At 46.0% G+C, this 19,549-nt stretch overlaps 1 protein-coding gene across 1 annotated transcript in view; it reads left to right on the top strand.

Moving 5' to 3' along the window:
• LOC139281359 (uncharacterized) overlaps positions 1-19,549 on the top strand; it is a 191,755-nt gene that overhangs the window by 78,201 nt on the left and 94,005 nt on the right. The window contains exons 15-16 of the mRNA XM_070901513.1: positions 7,273-7,468; positions 13,381-13,491. Coding sequence (XP_070757614.1) covers positions 7,273-7,468; positions 13,381-13,491 — 307 coding nt within the window. The remainder of the gene's footprint in view (positions 1-7,272; positions 7,469-13,380; positions 13,492-19,549) is intronic.

The raw sequence follows: 19,549 nt of genomic DNA, 5'->3' as shown, positions 1-19,549 counted from the left end.
GGTCCCTGCACCTAACTATGCCTGAAAGGCTTCTCCCCCCAACCCCCCTCCTCTCTCCCACTCTCTCTCCCACTCCTGCTGCTACTGTCCGGGCATCTGCTGCGCCGATTTCCTTACCTGTGCCGATTTTCTTAATTCACCAGAGGGTTTTTCTACAGAGGCCACATACGCCGGCCCAAAGAGAATTGGAGTAAATCAGAGCTGGCTAAACTTGCTTAAATGGCCAGAATTGTCGCGGGTGGCAGGTTACGCCCCATAACTTAAAAAAAAACTAACCTTAAAAAAAATCGTAACTGACTGAGTGATGCTGCCGCACTTTGATTGGGGAAACTTGTATTTTTTAACAGGCCAAAAAAAACAGCGCGCGCCAAAAAAACGGCGCAAATCACTGGGAAAATTGAGCGCATAGTTTTTCCACTTTTGTCTTTATACCTTACCTCCAGCCTCTGACAGTAGCACTCTAAATCCTCCATTTTGCAAAGCACTGATCCTTGTGACCTCACCCGGTTAGATTCCTAATTTAATCAAAGTTTTGTGCTGTGCCCGTATTGACTAGGAATTGGGTTGCGATTGCCTGAATGACTTTCACATGGAGCCTTCACAGCCAACAGAGAGAGGAGACTTCTATCCCCTCATTCTAGGCTGGATTCAATCCTCGTTCCAAGAGGCAAAAGCCCAGTGTCTCACTTACTGCACCACCCATGGTTGTTTCTAATGAGGCACATATGAGTTATCCAGTTTAATACAGTACAGAGTGTGCCGGACCTCAGATCTTGGAATGTGATACATAGAGAATGGTGATTGATATAAGATGGATAAAGCTAGGAACATTTGTCTCCATGTTCTTTGGCAGTGATTGAAAAATTTTCCCTTTTGGGGAGTTTATGGCCAGCATTTTATATACAACAAAAATACAAATTACTCCAAACTAAAATTTGTTTATTGGCATTGGATCAGGCGTAATGACTCTGAATGCCGCGAGGAATATTGTATTATCTACCATTACTTCATGATTTTCTGCCCTTTGACTTTGAAAGAGTGGTAGAAAAGTAGTGAGTCCCTGAAAATGACACATGAATTGCAGGGTCTGCAGGGGTTGGGATTACATCATAAAGTTGCAAAAATGAGAGAAAGATAAAATGCAGACTGGATAGGCTGAATGGCCAGTTTCTGTGCTGTAACAATTTATGAAAACATTTCCCAAGGTTACCAGATAAATATAATGAGAAGGCCATTCAACCCATCTTTGTTCATCCAGCCAGAATGATGCTGTAGTCCCCTCATTGTGGCATCTAATCATTTCTTAAGTAATTCCAGGGTTTTCATTTCCTCAACTTTCCTTTGAAATCCTTTCCCTGTGTTGATCACTCTTTGTGTGAAGGCAAGCTTCCTAAAATCAGTCCTAAAATGGTTGGCCCTGAAATTCCACAGGGCTTTTCCCAAAGTAGCAATGGGAGGAGGCAGAACCCCTCGAGAAAGGGTGTCAGTGGCTGTTTTTGGCGGTGTCATGTATTCAACCAGCATTGTAACCCATGTGTAATCTGACCTAAGTTGTACACTGTGAGAACAATGACCACTAGGTGGTGAACTTGTGGGAGACACTCCTAACCTGGACCTTCAAATATAAAAGGGGAAGCTCCACCCAGTTCCAGCACTTGAGTGCTAAGGAATAAAGGACAGGTCACAGACTGACCTTCTCTCAAGCATGGGCCTCGTGTGCATTTATACTGTGTAGTAAGGACGTATCAATGGCGACGAAAAACTGGGATTTAAACCACGCGAACATGGCCACTAGCAGAACAGACGAGAGGTACTGTGTTAAGGAATGGTTGGGACAGAGATTCAACATTGTTAAAGCAGCACACAGTTCTCCAGGCAGACAAGGGCAATCGGGCATGCCCCAATATGTAGTCAAACCCAGAGGGGGAGTTTGACAGAGACAATGGCAAGCTGAACGGCGATTCACGCCATTGCAAGGGACAATGCGGCCAGTAATGGGGCCATCAACACCTGTTAATGGCGCATTCAAGGACAATCACAGGGGCAGTCAGGGACGATCGACTGGCAAGAGACCTTTTGTTTCCAACAGCAGCTCATGTTGGAGGCATGGAGGCACACACTCAGCCGGAGTTTGCAGAAATGAACGCTGGGGGAAATCGCTGGAAGCTGAAGTTCAGCGAGTTCATGTGGAGCACGTATACAGTTCATACACCAGGTCGCCACCGATAATGATGAAAGTGCTCCTCAATGGCATCCCAGTATCAATGGAGCGAGACACGGGAGCCAGCCAGTCCCTGATGGGTATCAAACAGTTCAAAAAGTTGTGGGCTTCCAAGGCCAGGAGGCCAAAATTAGCACAGATTGATGCACAGCTACGGACATACACAAAGGAGATCATTCCAATGCTAGGCAGCGCCACGGTAGTCGTGACTCACAAAGATTCGGAGAACAGGTTGCCACTCTGGGTTGTCCCGGGGGACGGTCCCGCACTACTGGGGAGGAGTTGGCTTGCTGCCATGAACTGGAAATGGGGTGATGTCAATGCAATTTCCTCTGTGGAGCGAGTATTATGCTCACAGATCCTGGACAAATTTGACTCATTATTTCAACCCAGCATTGGCACTTTCATGGGGGCCAAGGTAGTGATTCACATAAACCCGGGCGCCAGGCCAGTACACCACAAGGCCAGAACGGTGCCGTACGTGATGTGGGAAAAGATAGAAGGTGAATTGGACCGCCTGCTAAGGGAAGGCATCATCTCGCCAGTCGAATTCAGTGACTGGGCGAGCCCGATTGTGCCAGTGCTCAAGGCGGATGGGTCAGTCAGGATATGTGGTGATTACAAGGTCACCATCAATCGGGTGTCACTCCAAGACCAGTACCCGCGACTGAGAGCGGAGGACCTCTTTGCGACGCTATCCGGTGGCAATCTTTTTTCAAAATTGGACCTGACCTCAGCTTACATGACCCAGAAGCTGGCGAGTGAGTCGAAGAAGCTGACCACCATCACGACACACAAGGGGCTGTTTGAGTACAACAGATGTCCGTTCGGGATTCGCTCGGCCGCCGCGATCTTCCAATAAAATATGGAAAGCCTCCTCAAGTCGATTTCAGGGACGGTGGTTTTTCAGGACGACATCCTCATCACGGGTTACGATACTGAAGAACACCTCCACAACCTGGAGGAGGCGCTACGCAGACTGGACCGGGTAGGGCTATGACTGAAAAAGGCGAAGTGCATCTTCCTAGCTCCAGAGGTAGTATTCCTGGGGATGAGGATAGCAGTAGACGGGATCAGCCCTACTGCGTCCAAGACGGAAGCGATCCAGAGAGCACCCAGACCCTGTAACACGACGGAGCTGCGTTCATTCCTGGGGCTCCTGAACTATTTTGGTAACTTTCTTCCCAAATTGAGCACGTTGCTAGAGCCACTACACGTGCTCCGACGCAAAGGTCACGAATGGGTCTGGGGGGACAGCCAGGAAAGGGCTTTTAATAGAGCATGCAATTTGTTATGTTCCAACAATCTGTTAACGCTTTATGGCCCATGTAAGAAACTTGTGTTAACATGCGATGCGTCGTCCTATGGTGTCGGGTGTGTGTTGCAGCATGTCAATGCCAAGGGTCAGTTACAGCTGGTAGCTTATGCCTCCAGAAGTCTGTCCCAGGCAGAAAGGGGCTATGGGATGGTAGAAAAGGAGGCGCTCGCATGTGTATATGCGGTAAAGAAAATGCACCAGTACCTGTTTGGCAGGAAATTTGAGCTGGAGACAGACCACAAACCCCTAACGACCCTTTTGGCCGACAACAAGGCCATAAATGCAAACGCATCGGCCCGCATACAGAGGTTGGCACTCACGTTATCCGCCTATGACTACACAATTCAGCACAGACCGGGCACCAAAAACTGCGTTGATGCACTCAGCAGGCTCCCACTAGCCACCACTGAGGGGGCTACCGAGCATGCTGCTGAGATGGTCATGGCAGTTGAAGCTTTCGGAAGCGAAGGCTCACCCGTGACAGCCCGTCAGATTAAAGTCTGGACAAATAGAGACCCGCTATTGTCTCTAGTCAAGAAATGTGCCCTGAATGGGGACTGGGCAGCCACGTACAGGGCATGCCCTGAGGAATTTAAACCATTTCACAGGCGCAGGGATGAACTCTCGATTCAGGCCGATTGCCTACTGTGGGGAAACCGTGTAGTCATGCCCCAGATGGGCAGAGAGGTGTTCATCAGAGAACTCCACAATGAGCACCCGGGCATTGTCATGATGAAGGCAATTGCCAGGTCACACGTTTGGTGGCCAGGGATAGACGCAGATCTGGAACTTTGTGTTTGCAGGTGCAACACGTGTGCCCAGCTGGGCAATGCGCCCAGGGAAGCCCTCCTTAGCGCCTGGCCATGGCCCGCCAAGCCTTGGTCACGCATCCATGTGGACTACGCAGGTCCTTTCATGGGAAAAATGTTTTTGGTTGTAGTAGATGCCTACTCCAAATGGATCAAGTGTGACATATTAAATTCAAGCACATCCTCTGCCTACGGGCAATGTTCGTCGCCCACTGTCTACAGGTCATCTTGGTCAGTGACAATGGCCCGTGCTTCACAAGCACTGAATTCCAGGACTTCATGGCAGGCAATGGGATCAACCATGTCATAACAGCACCGTTCAAGCCGGCCTCAAATGGCCAGGCAGAACGAGCAGTGCAGATAATCAAACAGGAGATGCTCAGAATCCAAGGGAGTTCCCTACAAAGCTGCTTATCACGCCTCCTGTTGGCCTATAGATCCCGACCACACTCGCTCACAGGGGTTCCACCCGCAGAGCTGCTAATGAAAAGGATGCTCAAAACCCGGCTATCTCTTATACACCCCACCATGAAAGAAATTGTCGAGAGCAGGCGCCAGTCACAATATGACTACCATGACAGGAATGCGAGAGGGGGATGTATTGATGTAAATGACCCTGTTTTTGTCCTCAACTACGCTGCAGGGCCTAAATGGCTCGCAGGCAGTGTGATTGCCAAAGAGGGAAATAGGATTCTGGTAGTTAAACTTACCAATGGACAAATCTGCCGCCAACATGTGGATCAAACCAAAAGGAGCTTCAGCAACCCCATAGAAGAAGCAGAGGAAGAACACGATATAGAGTTCACTCCTCCACAGGTGACCGAACACCGGAACCAAAGGGAGGAGAGCCCAGTCACTGTGGGCAGTCCGGACAGGCCTGAGGCATCGCAAACAGCAGACACTCAGGCCAGCGCCCAACAACCGGAGCCCCAACTCAGGCGCTCTACAAGAGAGCGTAAACCACCAGAGAGACTCAACCTGTGATCTCAATAAGACTTTGCGTGGGGAGGTGATGTCATGTATTCAACCAGCATTGTAACCCATGTATAATCTGACCTAAGTTGTACACTGTGAGAACAATGACCACTAGGTGGTGAACTTGTGGGAGACACTCCTAACCTGGACCTTCAGATATAAAAGGAGAAGCTCCACCCACTTCCAGCACTTGAGTGCTCAGGAATAAAGGACAGGTCACAGAGTGACCTTCTCTCAAGCATGGGCCTCGTGTGCATTTATACTGTATAATAAGGATGTATCAGGGGGCTTCTCGGTTTTTGTTTGTCTGGGGATTCACTAATCTCTCGCGTATGTTATGGTGGGAAGCCAGGAGAACCGCTATGGAACTTTGGGACTGCCTTTTACTAGCTTGAATCTGCATTCCCTTACCCTAATTCTGCAAGTTAGTTTGAAATAATTTTACATTTTCCTTGCTGTTTACTATCTTTATACCTCTAAAAGACCGCGGGGCCGAAATTGCCCTCCTGAAAGTGGCGGCCACAGGGCGGCGCGGAATGGCCGTTGACCCTCCGCGGAGGGGCCGCCATTTTGCAAATTGCCCTTCATCAGAAGTGCAGCGGTGTAGGGGACCACGCCAGCCATTTTCCCACCGCAGCGTTCACACGCTGACCCCTTACTGACCGCCCACGACCCCTTCCTGAAATTGCCCTGCGGGAAATAAGCCTTTTGTGGAATTGCCCCACGGGAGCAGCGCCGTCGCCGGCCAGTGCCCCTGACAGCGTTTTGTGTCGGTGCGCTTCCTGTTGGTCAGCGGTGCGGCCGCCCTTAAAGGGGAGGTGGCGCTGCCGGCGACGCCATTTTATTTTTTATTGTCGAGTGATTGCTCGGTCGGCCCGACAATTATGCCCCCGGGTTCGGCCGAGCCGCCAACAGGCAGCCTGGCATCCCCTCTTGGGTGCCAGGCCGCTGGCCCGGCCAAAACCCTCCCTGATGGCCCAGTGGACCTAACTTAAAAATATGCAGAGCTCGCAGCGGCCCTCCCCTTTAGCTGAAGGGGAGAGACGTTGTGACGTGACGCTGGTGAGTAATCGGGACAGCCAACCCGCTGCGAGGGCACCTCCACTCCTCGGCCGCAACTACATCCGCCCTGAGCAAACAAACCGTCCAAGTGCCGAATATTGACGGCACCTCCGCCGCAACCCATGAGACAGAGAAAAACTTTAAAAAGCGGAAGGTGTGCCCCGTTTTGGACGACGGTGAATTTTTACGCCCAACTCTCAGTCCTCTTGGATCAAGATCGAAAATCCCAGGTTTCTCCAGCCTTTCAGAACTCGGGAACTAGCGATCAGCTTCATCAAGCACACGCAATTGGATTTATTTTTGTTTCTCTCCCTTTGATTTTCTTCTCCTACTCCTCCACTCCTGAAGATAACGACTCATTCTCGGGCTGGGTTTACAGGACATGTGAGAACCTGGAGAGAGATTGGCTATTTTATTGTGAGACCATTGCAACCTAGCCCAGCCCTGCCCCCATCCAGCACTTATACATATTCAGCACCATCAGGAGGTTACTAGGTAGTGTCTAGGAGTAGGAACCCTGGTTAGTTCATTTACCCCATCCTTAATCTGAAGATGTTAAAGAGAATGGAAGTGCTCCTCAGGTTGAATAGGGGACCTTTCTGTGTTTATGATTCAGCGCCATAATGAGTGCATTTATTCAATGAGTTATTGGAAATCCTGGCTGGATTTGTCAATCTATTCTTTGAAAGGACTGGAAATATATTAACTGGGCAGGAATAGATGAATATGTTGCTTATTAATACATGGATCTGTGTATCAGATGCATAATTTATGTATACTCTATGGTATTGTGAGGCAATTGGAAATTCAACCAATACCTTTATTAAAAAATTATCTTCTTATGAAAAAACTAAAATACATTTTATTTATTAACATTTTTCTAACAGCTTTTTGTATGAAGTATTTCCTGGTAACCCTGGCCACTGGCAGCGAACTTTCTTCCAAGCCGTGAGAAATGGTGACTTCCATGTTGTGAAAAATATGGTTCAGTTTTTCAAGGATTCATGTCTTGATGTTATCCATACAAAAGAATCAGCCTCTGGCAATGGATCTTTGCACTTGGCATGTCGGATGGGCCACTTTGTAAGTCTTGGTATAATGTTTCCATTCATCTGCATTTTATATCCATTTAAAAAATAACTTTTTAAATAGTTTTTTCCCATGTTGTCTTTCCACCAATATATTTCTATTTATGCCCAGCATAGACCATTTGTTAAGAAGCGCAAACAGCTGTAAATTCCCCCTTTGGTTTTGATAGCTGTGATCAATTGGCGAGCAGAAGATATATATTGTACTTTGGAGAAACAGTAATATTACCCTTACTTTTTAATATTTACATATTTTTAGTTTTTTTATTAGTATAACGACACAAAGTGATCAGAGGACGCTCCCTGCACTGGAACGGGTAGGCCCGAGGCACACTCGGTATTGGTGGAATCTTGTTGCATGTCCCAGGCTGCTCGCTGGTGAAGCAAGTGTAAATTTCAGGCCCTCGGGTAGGTCTTGGGCGGGGGGAAGCGATTGAGAGAGAGGGGGTGATAGGAGGAAGGAAAGGCGTGATCGAGAGGCTACATAGTCAGAGTATCTTTCTATTTATCAGTTGACTGGTAACTAAACCCATCCAATACCATATGCATTGTACTTTATTTATAATGTTGCCACACATAACAACAGAGGAATTCTTTCATATCATGGAACTGTGTAAGTGCTGCATTCAGCTGCCTCTCTACCCTCTCGATCACGCCTTTCCTTCCTCCTATCACCCCCTCTCTCTCAATCGCTTCCCCCCGCCCAAGACCTACCCGAGGGCCTGAAATTTACACTTGCTTCACCAGCGAGCAGCCTGGGACATGCAACAGGATTCCACCAATACCGAGTGTGCCTCGGGCTTACCCGTTCCAGTGCAGGGAGCGTCCTCTGATCACTTTGTGTCGTTATACTAATAAAAAAACTAAAAAAAATATGTAAATATTAAAAAGTAAGGGCAGTGTTTGAGACTGTGCTAGATATATATCCACCAACAACAATAATAACTTGTATTTATATAGCACCTTTAATGTAGTAAAACATCCCAAGGCACTTCACAGGTGTGTTATAAGTCAAAAAATTTGACACCGAGCCACATAAGGAGAAATTAGGACAGGTGACCAAAAGCTTGGTCAAAGTGGGTTGATGTAGTGTACATGGATTTCCAAAAGGTGTTCGACAAAATGCCATATAATAGGCTTGCCAGCAAAGTTGAAGGCCATGAAATAAAAGGGACAGTGGCAGCATGGATATGAAATTGGCTCAGTGACAGGAAACAGAGAGTAGTGGTGAACGGTTGTTTTTTGGACTGGAGGAAGGTATACAGTGGTGTTCCCAAGGGGTCAATTCTAGGACCACTGCTTTTCTTGATATATATTAATGACTTGGATGTGGGTGTACAGGGCACAATTTCAAAATTTGCAGAGGAGACAAAACTTGGAAGTTTAGTGAACAGTGAGGAGGATAGTGATAGACTTTAGGAAGACACAGACAGGCTGGTGAAAAGGGTGGGCACATGGCAGATGAAATTTAACACAGAAAAATGTGAAGTGATATATTTTGGTAGAAAGAATGAGGAGAGGAAATATAAGCTAAAGGATACAATCCTAAAGGGGATGCATGAACAGAGAGACCTGGGGGTATGTGGGCACAAATCATTGAAGGTGGCAGGGCCGATATCTGGGCTTCATAAATAGAGGTATAGAGTACAAAAGCGTGGAAATTATGATAAACCTATATAAAACATTGGTTGGTCCCCAACTGGAGTATTGTGTCCAATTCTGGGCACCACACTTTAGGAAGGATGTGAAGGCCTTAGAGAGGGTGCACAAAAGATTTACAAGAATGCTTCCGGGAATGAGGGACTTCAGTTACGTTGATAGACTGAAGAAGTTGGGGTTGTTTCCTTGGAGCAGAGAAGATTGAGAGGAGATTTGATAGAGGTGTTCAAAATTATGAGGGGTCTAGACAGAGTAGATAGAGAGAGAAACTGTTTCCATTGGCAGAAGGGTCGAGAACCAGAGGACACAGATTTAAGATGATTGGCAAAAGAACCAAAGGCGATGTAAGAGAAACGTTTTATATGCAGCAAGTGGTTGGGATCTGGAATGCACTGCCTGAAAGGGTGGTGGAGGCAGACTCAAACTTATCTTTCAAAATGGAGTTGGATAAGTATCTGAAGAAAAAATAATTGTAGGGCTGCGGGAAAAGGGCAGGGGAGTGGGACTAGCTGAGAGTCGGTACGGGCTCAAAGGGCCGAATGGCCGCCTTCCGTGCTGTAACCATTCTATGATTCTAAGAGGTTTTAAGGAATGTCTTTCAGGGGGAAGAGCGATAGAGAGACGGAGAGGTTTAGGGAGGGAATTCCAGAGATAAGGCCTAGTTAACAGAAGGCACGGCCACCAATGGTGGAGCGATTTTAATCAGGGATGCTCAAGAGGGCAGAATTAGAGGAGTGCAGATATCTCGGGGTCGGGGTGGGGGGGGCTTGTTGGGCTGGAGGAGATTACAGAGCTAGAGAGAGGTGAGGCCATGGAGGGATTTGAAAACAAGAATGAGAATTTTGAAATCGAGGTGTTGCTTAACCGAGAGCCAATGTAGGTCAGCGAGCACAGGGTTGATGGGTGAACTGGACTTGCTGCGAGTTAGGACATGGGCAGCTGAGTTTTGGATGGCCTCAAGTTTACATTGGGTAGAATGTGGGAGGCCAGCCAGGATTGGGTTGGAATAGTCAAGTCTAGAGGTAACAAAGGCATGGATGAAGGTTTCAGCAGCGGATGAGCTGAGGCAAGGGCGGAGACGGGCGATGTTACGGAGGTGGAAATAGGCGGTCTTAGTAATGCTGCGAATATGTGGTTGGAAGTTCATTTCAGGGTCAAATATGACACCAAGGTTGCGAACATTGTGGTTCAGCCTCAGACAGAAGTTAGGGAGAGGGATGAAGTCAGTGTCTAGGGAACGGAGTTTGTGGCGAGGACCGAAAACAATGGCTTCGGTCTTCCCATTATTTCATTGGAGAAAATTTCTGCTCATCCTGAACTGGATGTCTGACAATTTCGAGACCATGGAGGAGTTGGGAGAAGTGGTAGTGATGTAGAGCTGGGTGTCATCAGCATACATGTGGAAACTGACGCTCTGTTTTCAGATGATGTTGCTAAGGGGCAATATGTAGATGAGAAATAGGAGGGGCCAAGGAAAGATCCTTGGGGGACACCAGAGATAACAATGCGGGAACGGGAAGAGAAGCCATTGCAGGTGATTCAATTAGATAAGAATGGAACCAGGCGAGTGCAGTCCCACCCAGCTGGACAATGGTGAAGAGGCGATGGAGAACCATGCCTAAGGCTACAGACAAGTCAAGAAGGACGTCATTTGTGTGTGTATATATATATAAAGACTGTGAAAGTGATTTTTCATTCTTGGGATCAAATTTTACTATCTTGTTTTGAGTTGCCATTCTGTAGCAAACCCCGAGCGCTATTTTGGCTCTCTTGGTAATGGAAACATCCAGGCAGAATATTTTGCCGTTTTGCTTTTCTCTTTCTGTGGGATCTATTTGTTTTACCTTCTAATTGTCGCTGACATATAAAGCTATGCCTTTTCTCTTCCCAGTTGTTGTCATGGCCCTGAACACTCTCCTCTAACTCGAGGAAAGTGTACTTGCTGCGACATTGGGCTAGAATTTCCTATGGCTTACCACCCGGTTTCTGGGCAATATTGGCCATTGTGGGCGGTAATCAGGTGAGCGAAAAATTCCTTACCTGAGCTACACCGGCAGTTTCGAGGTACCGCTGGGGAGCGGAACGCCAGCATGCACCGTCCTCAGATCGCCCTGGTGCGATATTTGGGTCAGCTGTGACTCGTAGCTGAGTTTAAAAATTTACCCCCAGGCTGCAGGTTGGGCTTAACACCAGAAAAATAATAAAAATAATTTTTCAAAAAACATCAACTCAAAAAAATCAAAAAAAATTCCCAAGACACTTTGGGCCCAAATTTGCCCAGGAGTTGCTCCTTTTTTTTGGAGCAACTTGATTTTTCTGGAGTATCTTAAAATTCCCCATTCTGCACATTTAATTTGTGCCAGTGTAAGTGAGTTAATTAGGATTTTTTTTAGTTTAGTTTTTTTTTTCAAAAGGGGGAGTTACCAGTCGTTTTGGCCATTTAAGCCAGTTTGGACGGTTAATAATTGCTCCAAACAAACTCCCAGCGCATGTGGCCACTTATGGCCGCACAGAAAACCCTTGCGGAGAATTAAGAAATCAGCGCAGGTAGCCAGAGATAGGTGGGGGGGGGGAAGGGAAGCACAGAGGACCTTGCAAAGCACTAAACACCTTCACAACAACTAATACAGATCTTGTACTGTAACCTTTGCATAATTTACACATTCCACTAGATAAAGCTTCATAAAAATGCACTTTTTAATATCATTTATATCATTTATAACCATTTATGAATCAAATATTTTGCTAGCAGGGCTATGAACGATGGTCACTTGCGCAAGGTACCTGAGGGTGCCCATGCAGTTACTCCCCAATAAGGCACCCATGGGTGCTGATGGAATGTTCCCAACAGGGCATCTACAGGCATCCATGTAATTGTTCACTAACAATTGGTGGGATTTAAAAAAAATTGACCTAAGTCATGATTACTACCAAAACAAAAGCCACGACTAGATATTTGCTGGTACAGAGAGACCAAACCTAAGGAAAGTTTTCTCTGGTCATTCTCACCTCTTAACAGCCAGTTGCATTGTGCCATTGACAGAGACTTTTTCTAAATCATTTAAAGAAACTCTGCTCCTTCCCCCCCCCCACCCCCCCCGATCAAAACTCTTTCCCCCACCCTCCCCCGATCAAAACTCGATCCCCCCACCCCCGATCAAAACTGTTCCCCCACCACCCACCCTTCCCACCACCCGATCAAAAGTCTCCTCGTACCAACTTGTTTCTTGTAGCCTTCAGCGCAGGAAGGCAGTGGCCGGCCTGTGCGGCAGGCCACTCAGCCAGGGATAGGGGCGGCGAACAGCGAGTCTTCCCTTCGGCCAGGGATACGGGCGGCGAGCATCGCGTCTAGCTCACAAGCCTGCAGGACGCACCGGGAGGGTGAGGAGCTCCTGTGCATGCGCACAGACTCCACTGCGCATGCGTGCAGCTGCCGGCACTGTTTTCAGCGCACGCCCCCCACTCCACGAGAAACACCACGCCAGGACCCGGGACACACAGCAGAGTGGCCAGAATCGTTGGTGAGTTTTTTGGCGCAGTTTTGAGCGCACAAAGTCAGCGCATCTCAGGAGAGTGCGCCAGAAAAAGGGGTTGGGGAAATTTGGGCCCCATGAACTAAATCACCACCACACATTTTAAAAATAATTAGGATTAGCGGAGCTGGGCGGCAGGTGCGTACCTCAGCAAGAAAACAAGTAATTGTTTTTTTATGAATTATTTTAAAAATGTGTTGTGGTGATTTTAGTTTTAAAATCTTGGGAATGTTTTTTTGATTTTTTTTAGTTGCTGTTTGAAAAAAAATTATTTTTAGTGTTTTTCTGGTAGGCCCAACCCGCAGCCTCGAGGTAAATTTTTATTGATTTTTAAATTTTTCAGCCATTTTGTTTACGAACGGCACAATCGACCATAAATTGCTCTTTTTTGCCTAGAATGGGGTTGCAAGGCCCATGTTTTTCGCTTGGTGGATTCTTTTCTTTTTGGGGGGAAGTTTTCGCTGGCGATAATCTTCGCGGTCTTTTGGGCGGCGATCGAGCGCTGGCGGGCTGATAAGTTTTCACTCAATGGGCTAGAATTTCCTATCATCACCCAACCAAATAAAATAGCTCAGGGTGTGATTGCCGAGAAAAATCAGAGTCAAAAATACAATAATGATTTCTAATTTGTATTTAAATGTTTTGAGGGATAATGTTTGTCATTTTTAAACGATTTCTTCCGTCGATTGATGTGCATGTCATGTTTGGCTGACAGGATATAGCTCAGGAGCTGCTGGAGAATGAAGTGTCTCTCGATGCAAGGAATGCCAATGGCTTAACTCCATTCTTCTTTGCCGCGGAGAGACAGCATCGTAAAATATGCCAGGTGGGTTACATTTTATAACTGTACAAAACGGTTCTGATAACAGAAAGTGGTGCTTATAAAAAGGAAATATAATTCTCTTCAATTTAAAGTATTATACATTTAATAACTTTTTATTGATTCTTGTAAGCTAAGAAAACATTCTATTTGACCAATATTCCAGTCATGAATGTTAGATTTATCTCTCACAAAAGAATAGCCTCATTCTAAGTAAGATCTGCTATGCTATAAAGCACCAAGGATGATTTCTGAAAATACAAGCAGCAGTGACAAGAACAGAGTATGCCAATGATAAAAACTAAATCGCAATATATAAAATTAATTTTTGGTTAAGTGTGATGAGACACTTGAAGACGGAGGTGCAGTGGCTGGTGCTCAGAGTACAATAATATGCTTTTACATTTGATTATAATTATCTGTCATACTAAGATGCATAACTTTAAGGTTGACAATATAATTATACAGGAAGGACAATAATTCCTATGTTGTCTGTTTAAGGTTGACTTTTGTAGAGATGGGACAGGATGTTCGATTTTATTAAGATAAGAAGCAGAATAGGTCATCATCCAAAAATGTGTGTCGATTGAGATTTTAAAATATTTCTGTTACAAGTGGCATGTTCAGAGGATATTGATGTGCACAGAATGATATAAAAACTACTATGGCATATTTAAAATGGGTCTTTAGTTTACATAAACTAAAGAACCATTACATTTTTAATTACTAATTTATCATCTGCAGGCTAAAAATAAACCCAGTTAGAGCTCTCTGAGAGAATACAATTAAAACGATCAGTGAGAAAAAAAACACAGTAATTACAGAAATGTTCTCATCACACGCTCCATGTTTTGCCATTAATTTAAAAGGAATTAATGAATCTAATTTCATGCAAGTAAAATGACTTTAAAAAACAAATACCTTCAAATTACACTATGAGATGAAAGTTTACAAAACCTTAACACATCATCTGAATTTACTTTGCCTGCTACTTCAGTGGAGATGTCATAACAATTATTTTACATTTCGACCAATGCATCAAACTTTTGTATAGTGGTATCCCACAACCGAAGGATTGTGTCTAATATTATAAGTTCTAGGACGAGAAATTGGACTCGGTAGCGCCAGTGTTTTGGGCACGACAAGTGCTATTAGGTATCCAAAATGGCATCCGCGGCATTTGCACACACTTCTGACATGAAGTGCACCGGATGCCATCTTGGAAAAGGCGTTAGAGTATGCGCGATTAACAACCAGCGGAAGTATGCAGACCCAGCAGATCACGACGTCAATCAGTGTGCAATGTTAATTTGATGACAGCGCTGCCCTTTTGGAACTCCACACTCCAGCCAACCCTCTCTTAAACATGCATAGCTGAACATGTGTTAAGCGGCAGGAAGAACCCCCCACGAGTGCTATTTAAAGGGATCATCAAATACTTATAGATTAGTTGCTGGTTGATTTCATTTGGCTGTTGCTGCAATTCTACACATTTTTGGTGCTTTTAATAGTTTGTTTCAAGTTTCCAAAGTCTACAGAGAGTAATGTGGCAGGTGCTGAAATACTTTTTGCTGACTTCAAGGCCTCTGCTACAAACCAATTGCTCTAGATATGGGTGCACTAGTCGGCCTTCCTCCCGGAATCGAGCGTGATTGGGAGAATGAGCAGAGGCCACGCAGAGAAGGACAAGCCGCTAGAAGAGGGAGGAGAAGGAGGAGGGAAAGAAGGGCTCTCAGCAGGAGGCGCTTTCCGCCCAGGATGTTCAGGGAGTAATTCTCCTACCTGAACGTCAATGACGGCCAATGATTGAGATGTCTGTGCTTCACTAAGGAGGTCATCACTGAAATCTGCAAACTACGGCAGCTACCACTCCAACCTCAGATCAGGGCAAGGACCGTATTGCGAGCGGCTGCAAAGATGACCGTGCCTATGAACTTTTATGTGTCTGACTCCGTCCAGGCTGATGCTGGAGATATTAACAACATCTTGCAGTTTGCTGTCCGCTGTTGCATAAGGAAGGTCACTGGATATCTCTAAAGAGAGAAAACTTCATTCCATTCCCTTTTCCAGAGACAAGCAGGCAGATCGAGCAAACGGTTTTGCTAGGATCTAAAGCTTTCCCATGGCGCAGGGTGCCATTGACTGCATGCACGTTGCTTTGCAGATGTCGCATGTCAACTCTGCCATGTACTGGAACCAAAAGGGATTCCACTCCCTCAACATCCAGCTGGTGTGTCACCATAGTCAGCACATCATGCAGGTCAATGCTCGGTATCTTGGCAGCAGTCATGATGCCTTCATTCTGCGGCAGTCCGCCGTGCCAGCTGTATCTCAACCATCACGGCAACCCAAAGCGTGGCTACTGGGCGACAAGGCCTATCCATTGGTGACATGGCCCATGACTCCGGTTCGCAACCCACGCAAACATGCGCAGCAGGCATACAATGAGAGCCATGCTGCCACCCAAAATGTGATAGAGCTGACCATGTGATAGGCCTGCTGAAGCAATGATTCTGCTGCTGGCCTGCTCTTGAAGAGCCCTGCAGCACTCGGCTGAGCAGGTCGCAAGATCTGTGGTGGTATGCTGCACAATCTTGTCATCATGAGGGGACACCACCTTTCAGGCGAGGAGCAGGAGCATGAGGAGGAGGAGGATGTAGAAGAGGAAGAGGTGGAAGAGGAGGCTGCAACCTAGACAGCCCCTTTCTGCACAGACTGTACACGAAGAACTAATTCTGCTATACCAGTAACCTCAACCCCAATTCCCAATTAACCAACAGTCCGACACTTCTTACCTTCCCTCTATCACCGACCATCACACTGTCCTCTTGGACACAATGCAAAAACAAAAGCCAATGCAACATAAACATTTCAAACCAAATTTATAAATAAAATCATGCCATATTGTATACAAATTTAAACTAATCACCCTTGTGCATTCCCTTAGTGTCTGTCTTCTGTGTGACTTTGCCTGTCCCAGTGCGCCTAAGCAGTGCTACCCCGGTAGCTGCAGCATGGCTGGTGGGAGGCTGCTGACTTGCAGTAGAGGAGACGGTAGATGGCCTTGGAGGATGAACTTGAGCAGCTCTGGTCTTAGAAGACTCGTCTTCAGGCTGCACCATTTCGGCATGGTCGGTAGCAGTAGAGGCTGGCAGGCTGATTGGCAATAGTAAGAGCACTGGCGGAGTGGCATGGGTGGGAGCATGAATGCTGCCATCCTGAGAGAGGACAACAGGTTTGTGCTCTGTGGAGTCACTGCCACTCCCCCGGGGCAGCGCCTCAGCAATTCTAATTATCTGTTGGAGGTCAGATTCGATTGTTGTGACACCCCACAAGCCCCTTTGAACCCTGGTATCCAGCGAGAAGGAGGAACTGAAGGAAATCCTGATTAGTCAGGAAATTATGTTAGGGAAATTGAAAGCTGATAAGTCCCCCTGATAGTTTGTATCAAGGAAGTGGCCATGTCACCAATGGATAGGCCTTGAGGCCAGTTCATTAGATATATTCAAACGGGAGTTAGATGTGGTCCTTAAGGCTAAAGGGATCAAAGGGTATGGAGAGAAAGCAGGAATAGAAACATGGAAAGTAGGTGCAGGAATAGGCCATTCGGCCCTTCGAGCCTGCACCACCATTCAATAAGATCATGGCTGATCATTCACCTCAGTACCCCTTTCCTGCTTTTTCTCCATACCCCTTGATCCCTTTAGCTGTAAGGGCCATATCTAACTCCCTCTTGAATATATCCAATGAACTGGCATTAACAACTCTCTGCAGTAGGGAATTCCACAGGTTAACAACTCTCTGAGTGAAGAAATTTCTCCTCATCTTGGTCCTAAATGGCTTACCCCTTATCCTTAGCCTGTGTCCTCTAGTTCTGGACTTCCCCAACATCGGGAACATTCTTCCTGCATCTAATCTGTCCAGTCCCGTCAGAATTTTATATGTTTCTATGAGATTCCCTCTCATCCTTCTAAATTCCAGTGAATACAGACCCAGTCGATCCAGTCTCTCCTCATATGTCAGTCCTGCCATCCCGGGAATCAGTCTGGTGAACCTTCGCTGTACTCCCTCAATAGCAAGAATGTCCTTCCTCAGATTAGGAGACCAAAACTGAACACAATATTCCAGGTGAGGCCTCACTAAGGCCCTGTACACCTGCAGTAAGACCTCCCTGCTCCTATACTCAAAATCCACTAGCTATGAAGGCCAACATAACATTTGCCTTCTTCACCGCCTGCTGTACCTGCATGCCAACTTTCAATGACTGATGTACCATGACACCCAGGTTTCGTTGTACCTCCCTTTTTTCTAATCTGCCACCATTCAGATAATATTCTGCCTTCGTGTTTTTGCCACCAAAGTGGATAACCTCACATTTATCCACATTACACTGCATCTGCCATGCATTTGCCCACTCGCCGAACCTGTCCAAGTCACCCTGCAGCTTCTTAACATCTTCACAGCTCACACCGCCACCCAACTTAGTGTCATCTGCAAACTTGGAGATATTACACTCAGTTCCTTCATCTAAATCATTAATGTACATTGTAAATAGCTGGGGTCCCAGCACTGAGCCCTATGGCACTCCACTAGCCACTGCCTGCCATTCTGAAAAGGACCCGTTTATCCCGACTCTCTGCTTCCTGTCTGCCAACCAGTTCTCTATCCACGTCAGTACATTACCCCCAATACCATGTGCTTTAATTTTGCACACCAATCTCTTGTGTGGGACCTTGTCAAAAGCCTTTTGAAAGTCCAACTACACCACATTCACTGGTTCTCCCTTGTCCACTGTACTAGTTACATCCTCAAAAAATTCCAGAAGATTTGTCAAGCATAATTTCCCTTTCATAAATCCATGCTGACTTGGACCGATCCTGTCACTGCTTTCCAAATGCACTACTATTTCATCTTTAACAATTGATTCCAACATTTTCCCCACTACTGATGTCAGGCTAACCGGTCTATAATTACCCGTTTTCTCTCTCACTTTTTTAAAAAGTTGTATTACATTAGATACCCTCCAGTCCATAGGAACTGATCCAGATGCGATAGACTGTTGGAAAATGATCACCAATGCATCCACTATTTCGAGGGCCACTTCCTTAAGTACTCTGCGATGCAGCCTATCAGGCCCTGGGGATTTCCTTCGTGAAGACAGAACCAAAGTATTTGTTCAACTGGTCTGCCATTTCTTTGTTCCCCATTATAAATTCACCTGAATCTGACTGCAAGGGACCGACATTTGTTTTTACTAATCTTTTTCTCTTCCCATATCGATAGAAGCTTTTGCAGTCAGTTTTTAAGTTCCTGGCAAGCTTCCTCTCATATTCTATTTTCCCCTTCCTAATTAAACCCTCTGTCTTCCTCTGCTGAATTCTAAATTTCTTCCAGTCCTCAGGTTTGCTGCTTTTTCTGGACAATTTATATGCCTCTTCCTTGGATTTAACACTATCCTTTATTTCCCTTCTTAGCCACGTTGAGCCACCTTCCCCGTTTTATTTTTACTCTAACAGGGATGTACAATTGTTGAAGTTCATCCATGTGATCTTTAAATATTTGCCATTGCCTATCCACCGTCAACCCTTTAAGTATCATTTGCCAGTCTATTCTCGCCAATTCATGTCTCATGCCATCGAAGTTACCTTTCCTTTAGTTCAGGACCCCAGTCTCTGAATTAACTTTGTCACTCTCCATCTTAATAAAGAATTCTACCATATTATGATCACTCTTCCCCAAGGGGCCTCACACAACAAGATTGCTAATTAGTCCTTTCTCATTACACATCACCCAGTCTAGGATGGCCGGCCCTCTAGTTGGTTCCTCAACATATTGGTCTAGAAAACCATCCCTAATGCTCTCTAGGAAATCCTCCTCCACCATATTGTTACCAGTTTGGTTCGCCCAATCTATATGTAGATTAAAGTCGCCCATGATAACTGCTGTACCTTTATTGCACGCATCCCTAATTTCTTGTTTGATGCTGTCCCCAACCTCACTACTCCTGTTTGGTGGTCTGTACACAACTCCCACTCGTGTTTTCTGCCCTTTAGTATTCCGCAGC

The sequence above is a fragment of the Pristiophorus japonicus genome, chromosome 15 (genome assembly GCF_044704955.1).
Source record: "Pristiophorus japonicus isolate sPriJap1 chromosome 15, sPriJap1.hap1, whole genome shotgun sequence".
Taxonomy (NCBI): domain Eukaryota; kingdom Metazoa; phylum Chordata; class Chondrichthyes; family Pristiophoridae; genus Pristiophorus; species Pristiophorus japonicus.
The sequence above is the reverse complement of the archived record's forward strand: the minus strand, read 5'-3'. Positions and strand labels throughout refer to the sequence as shown.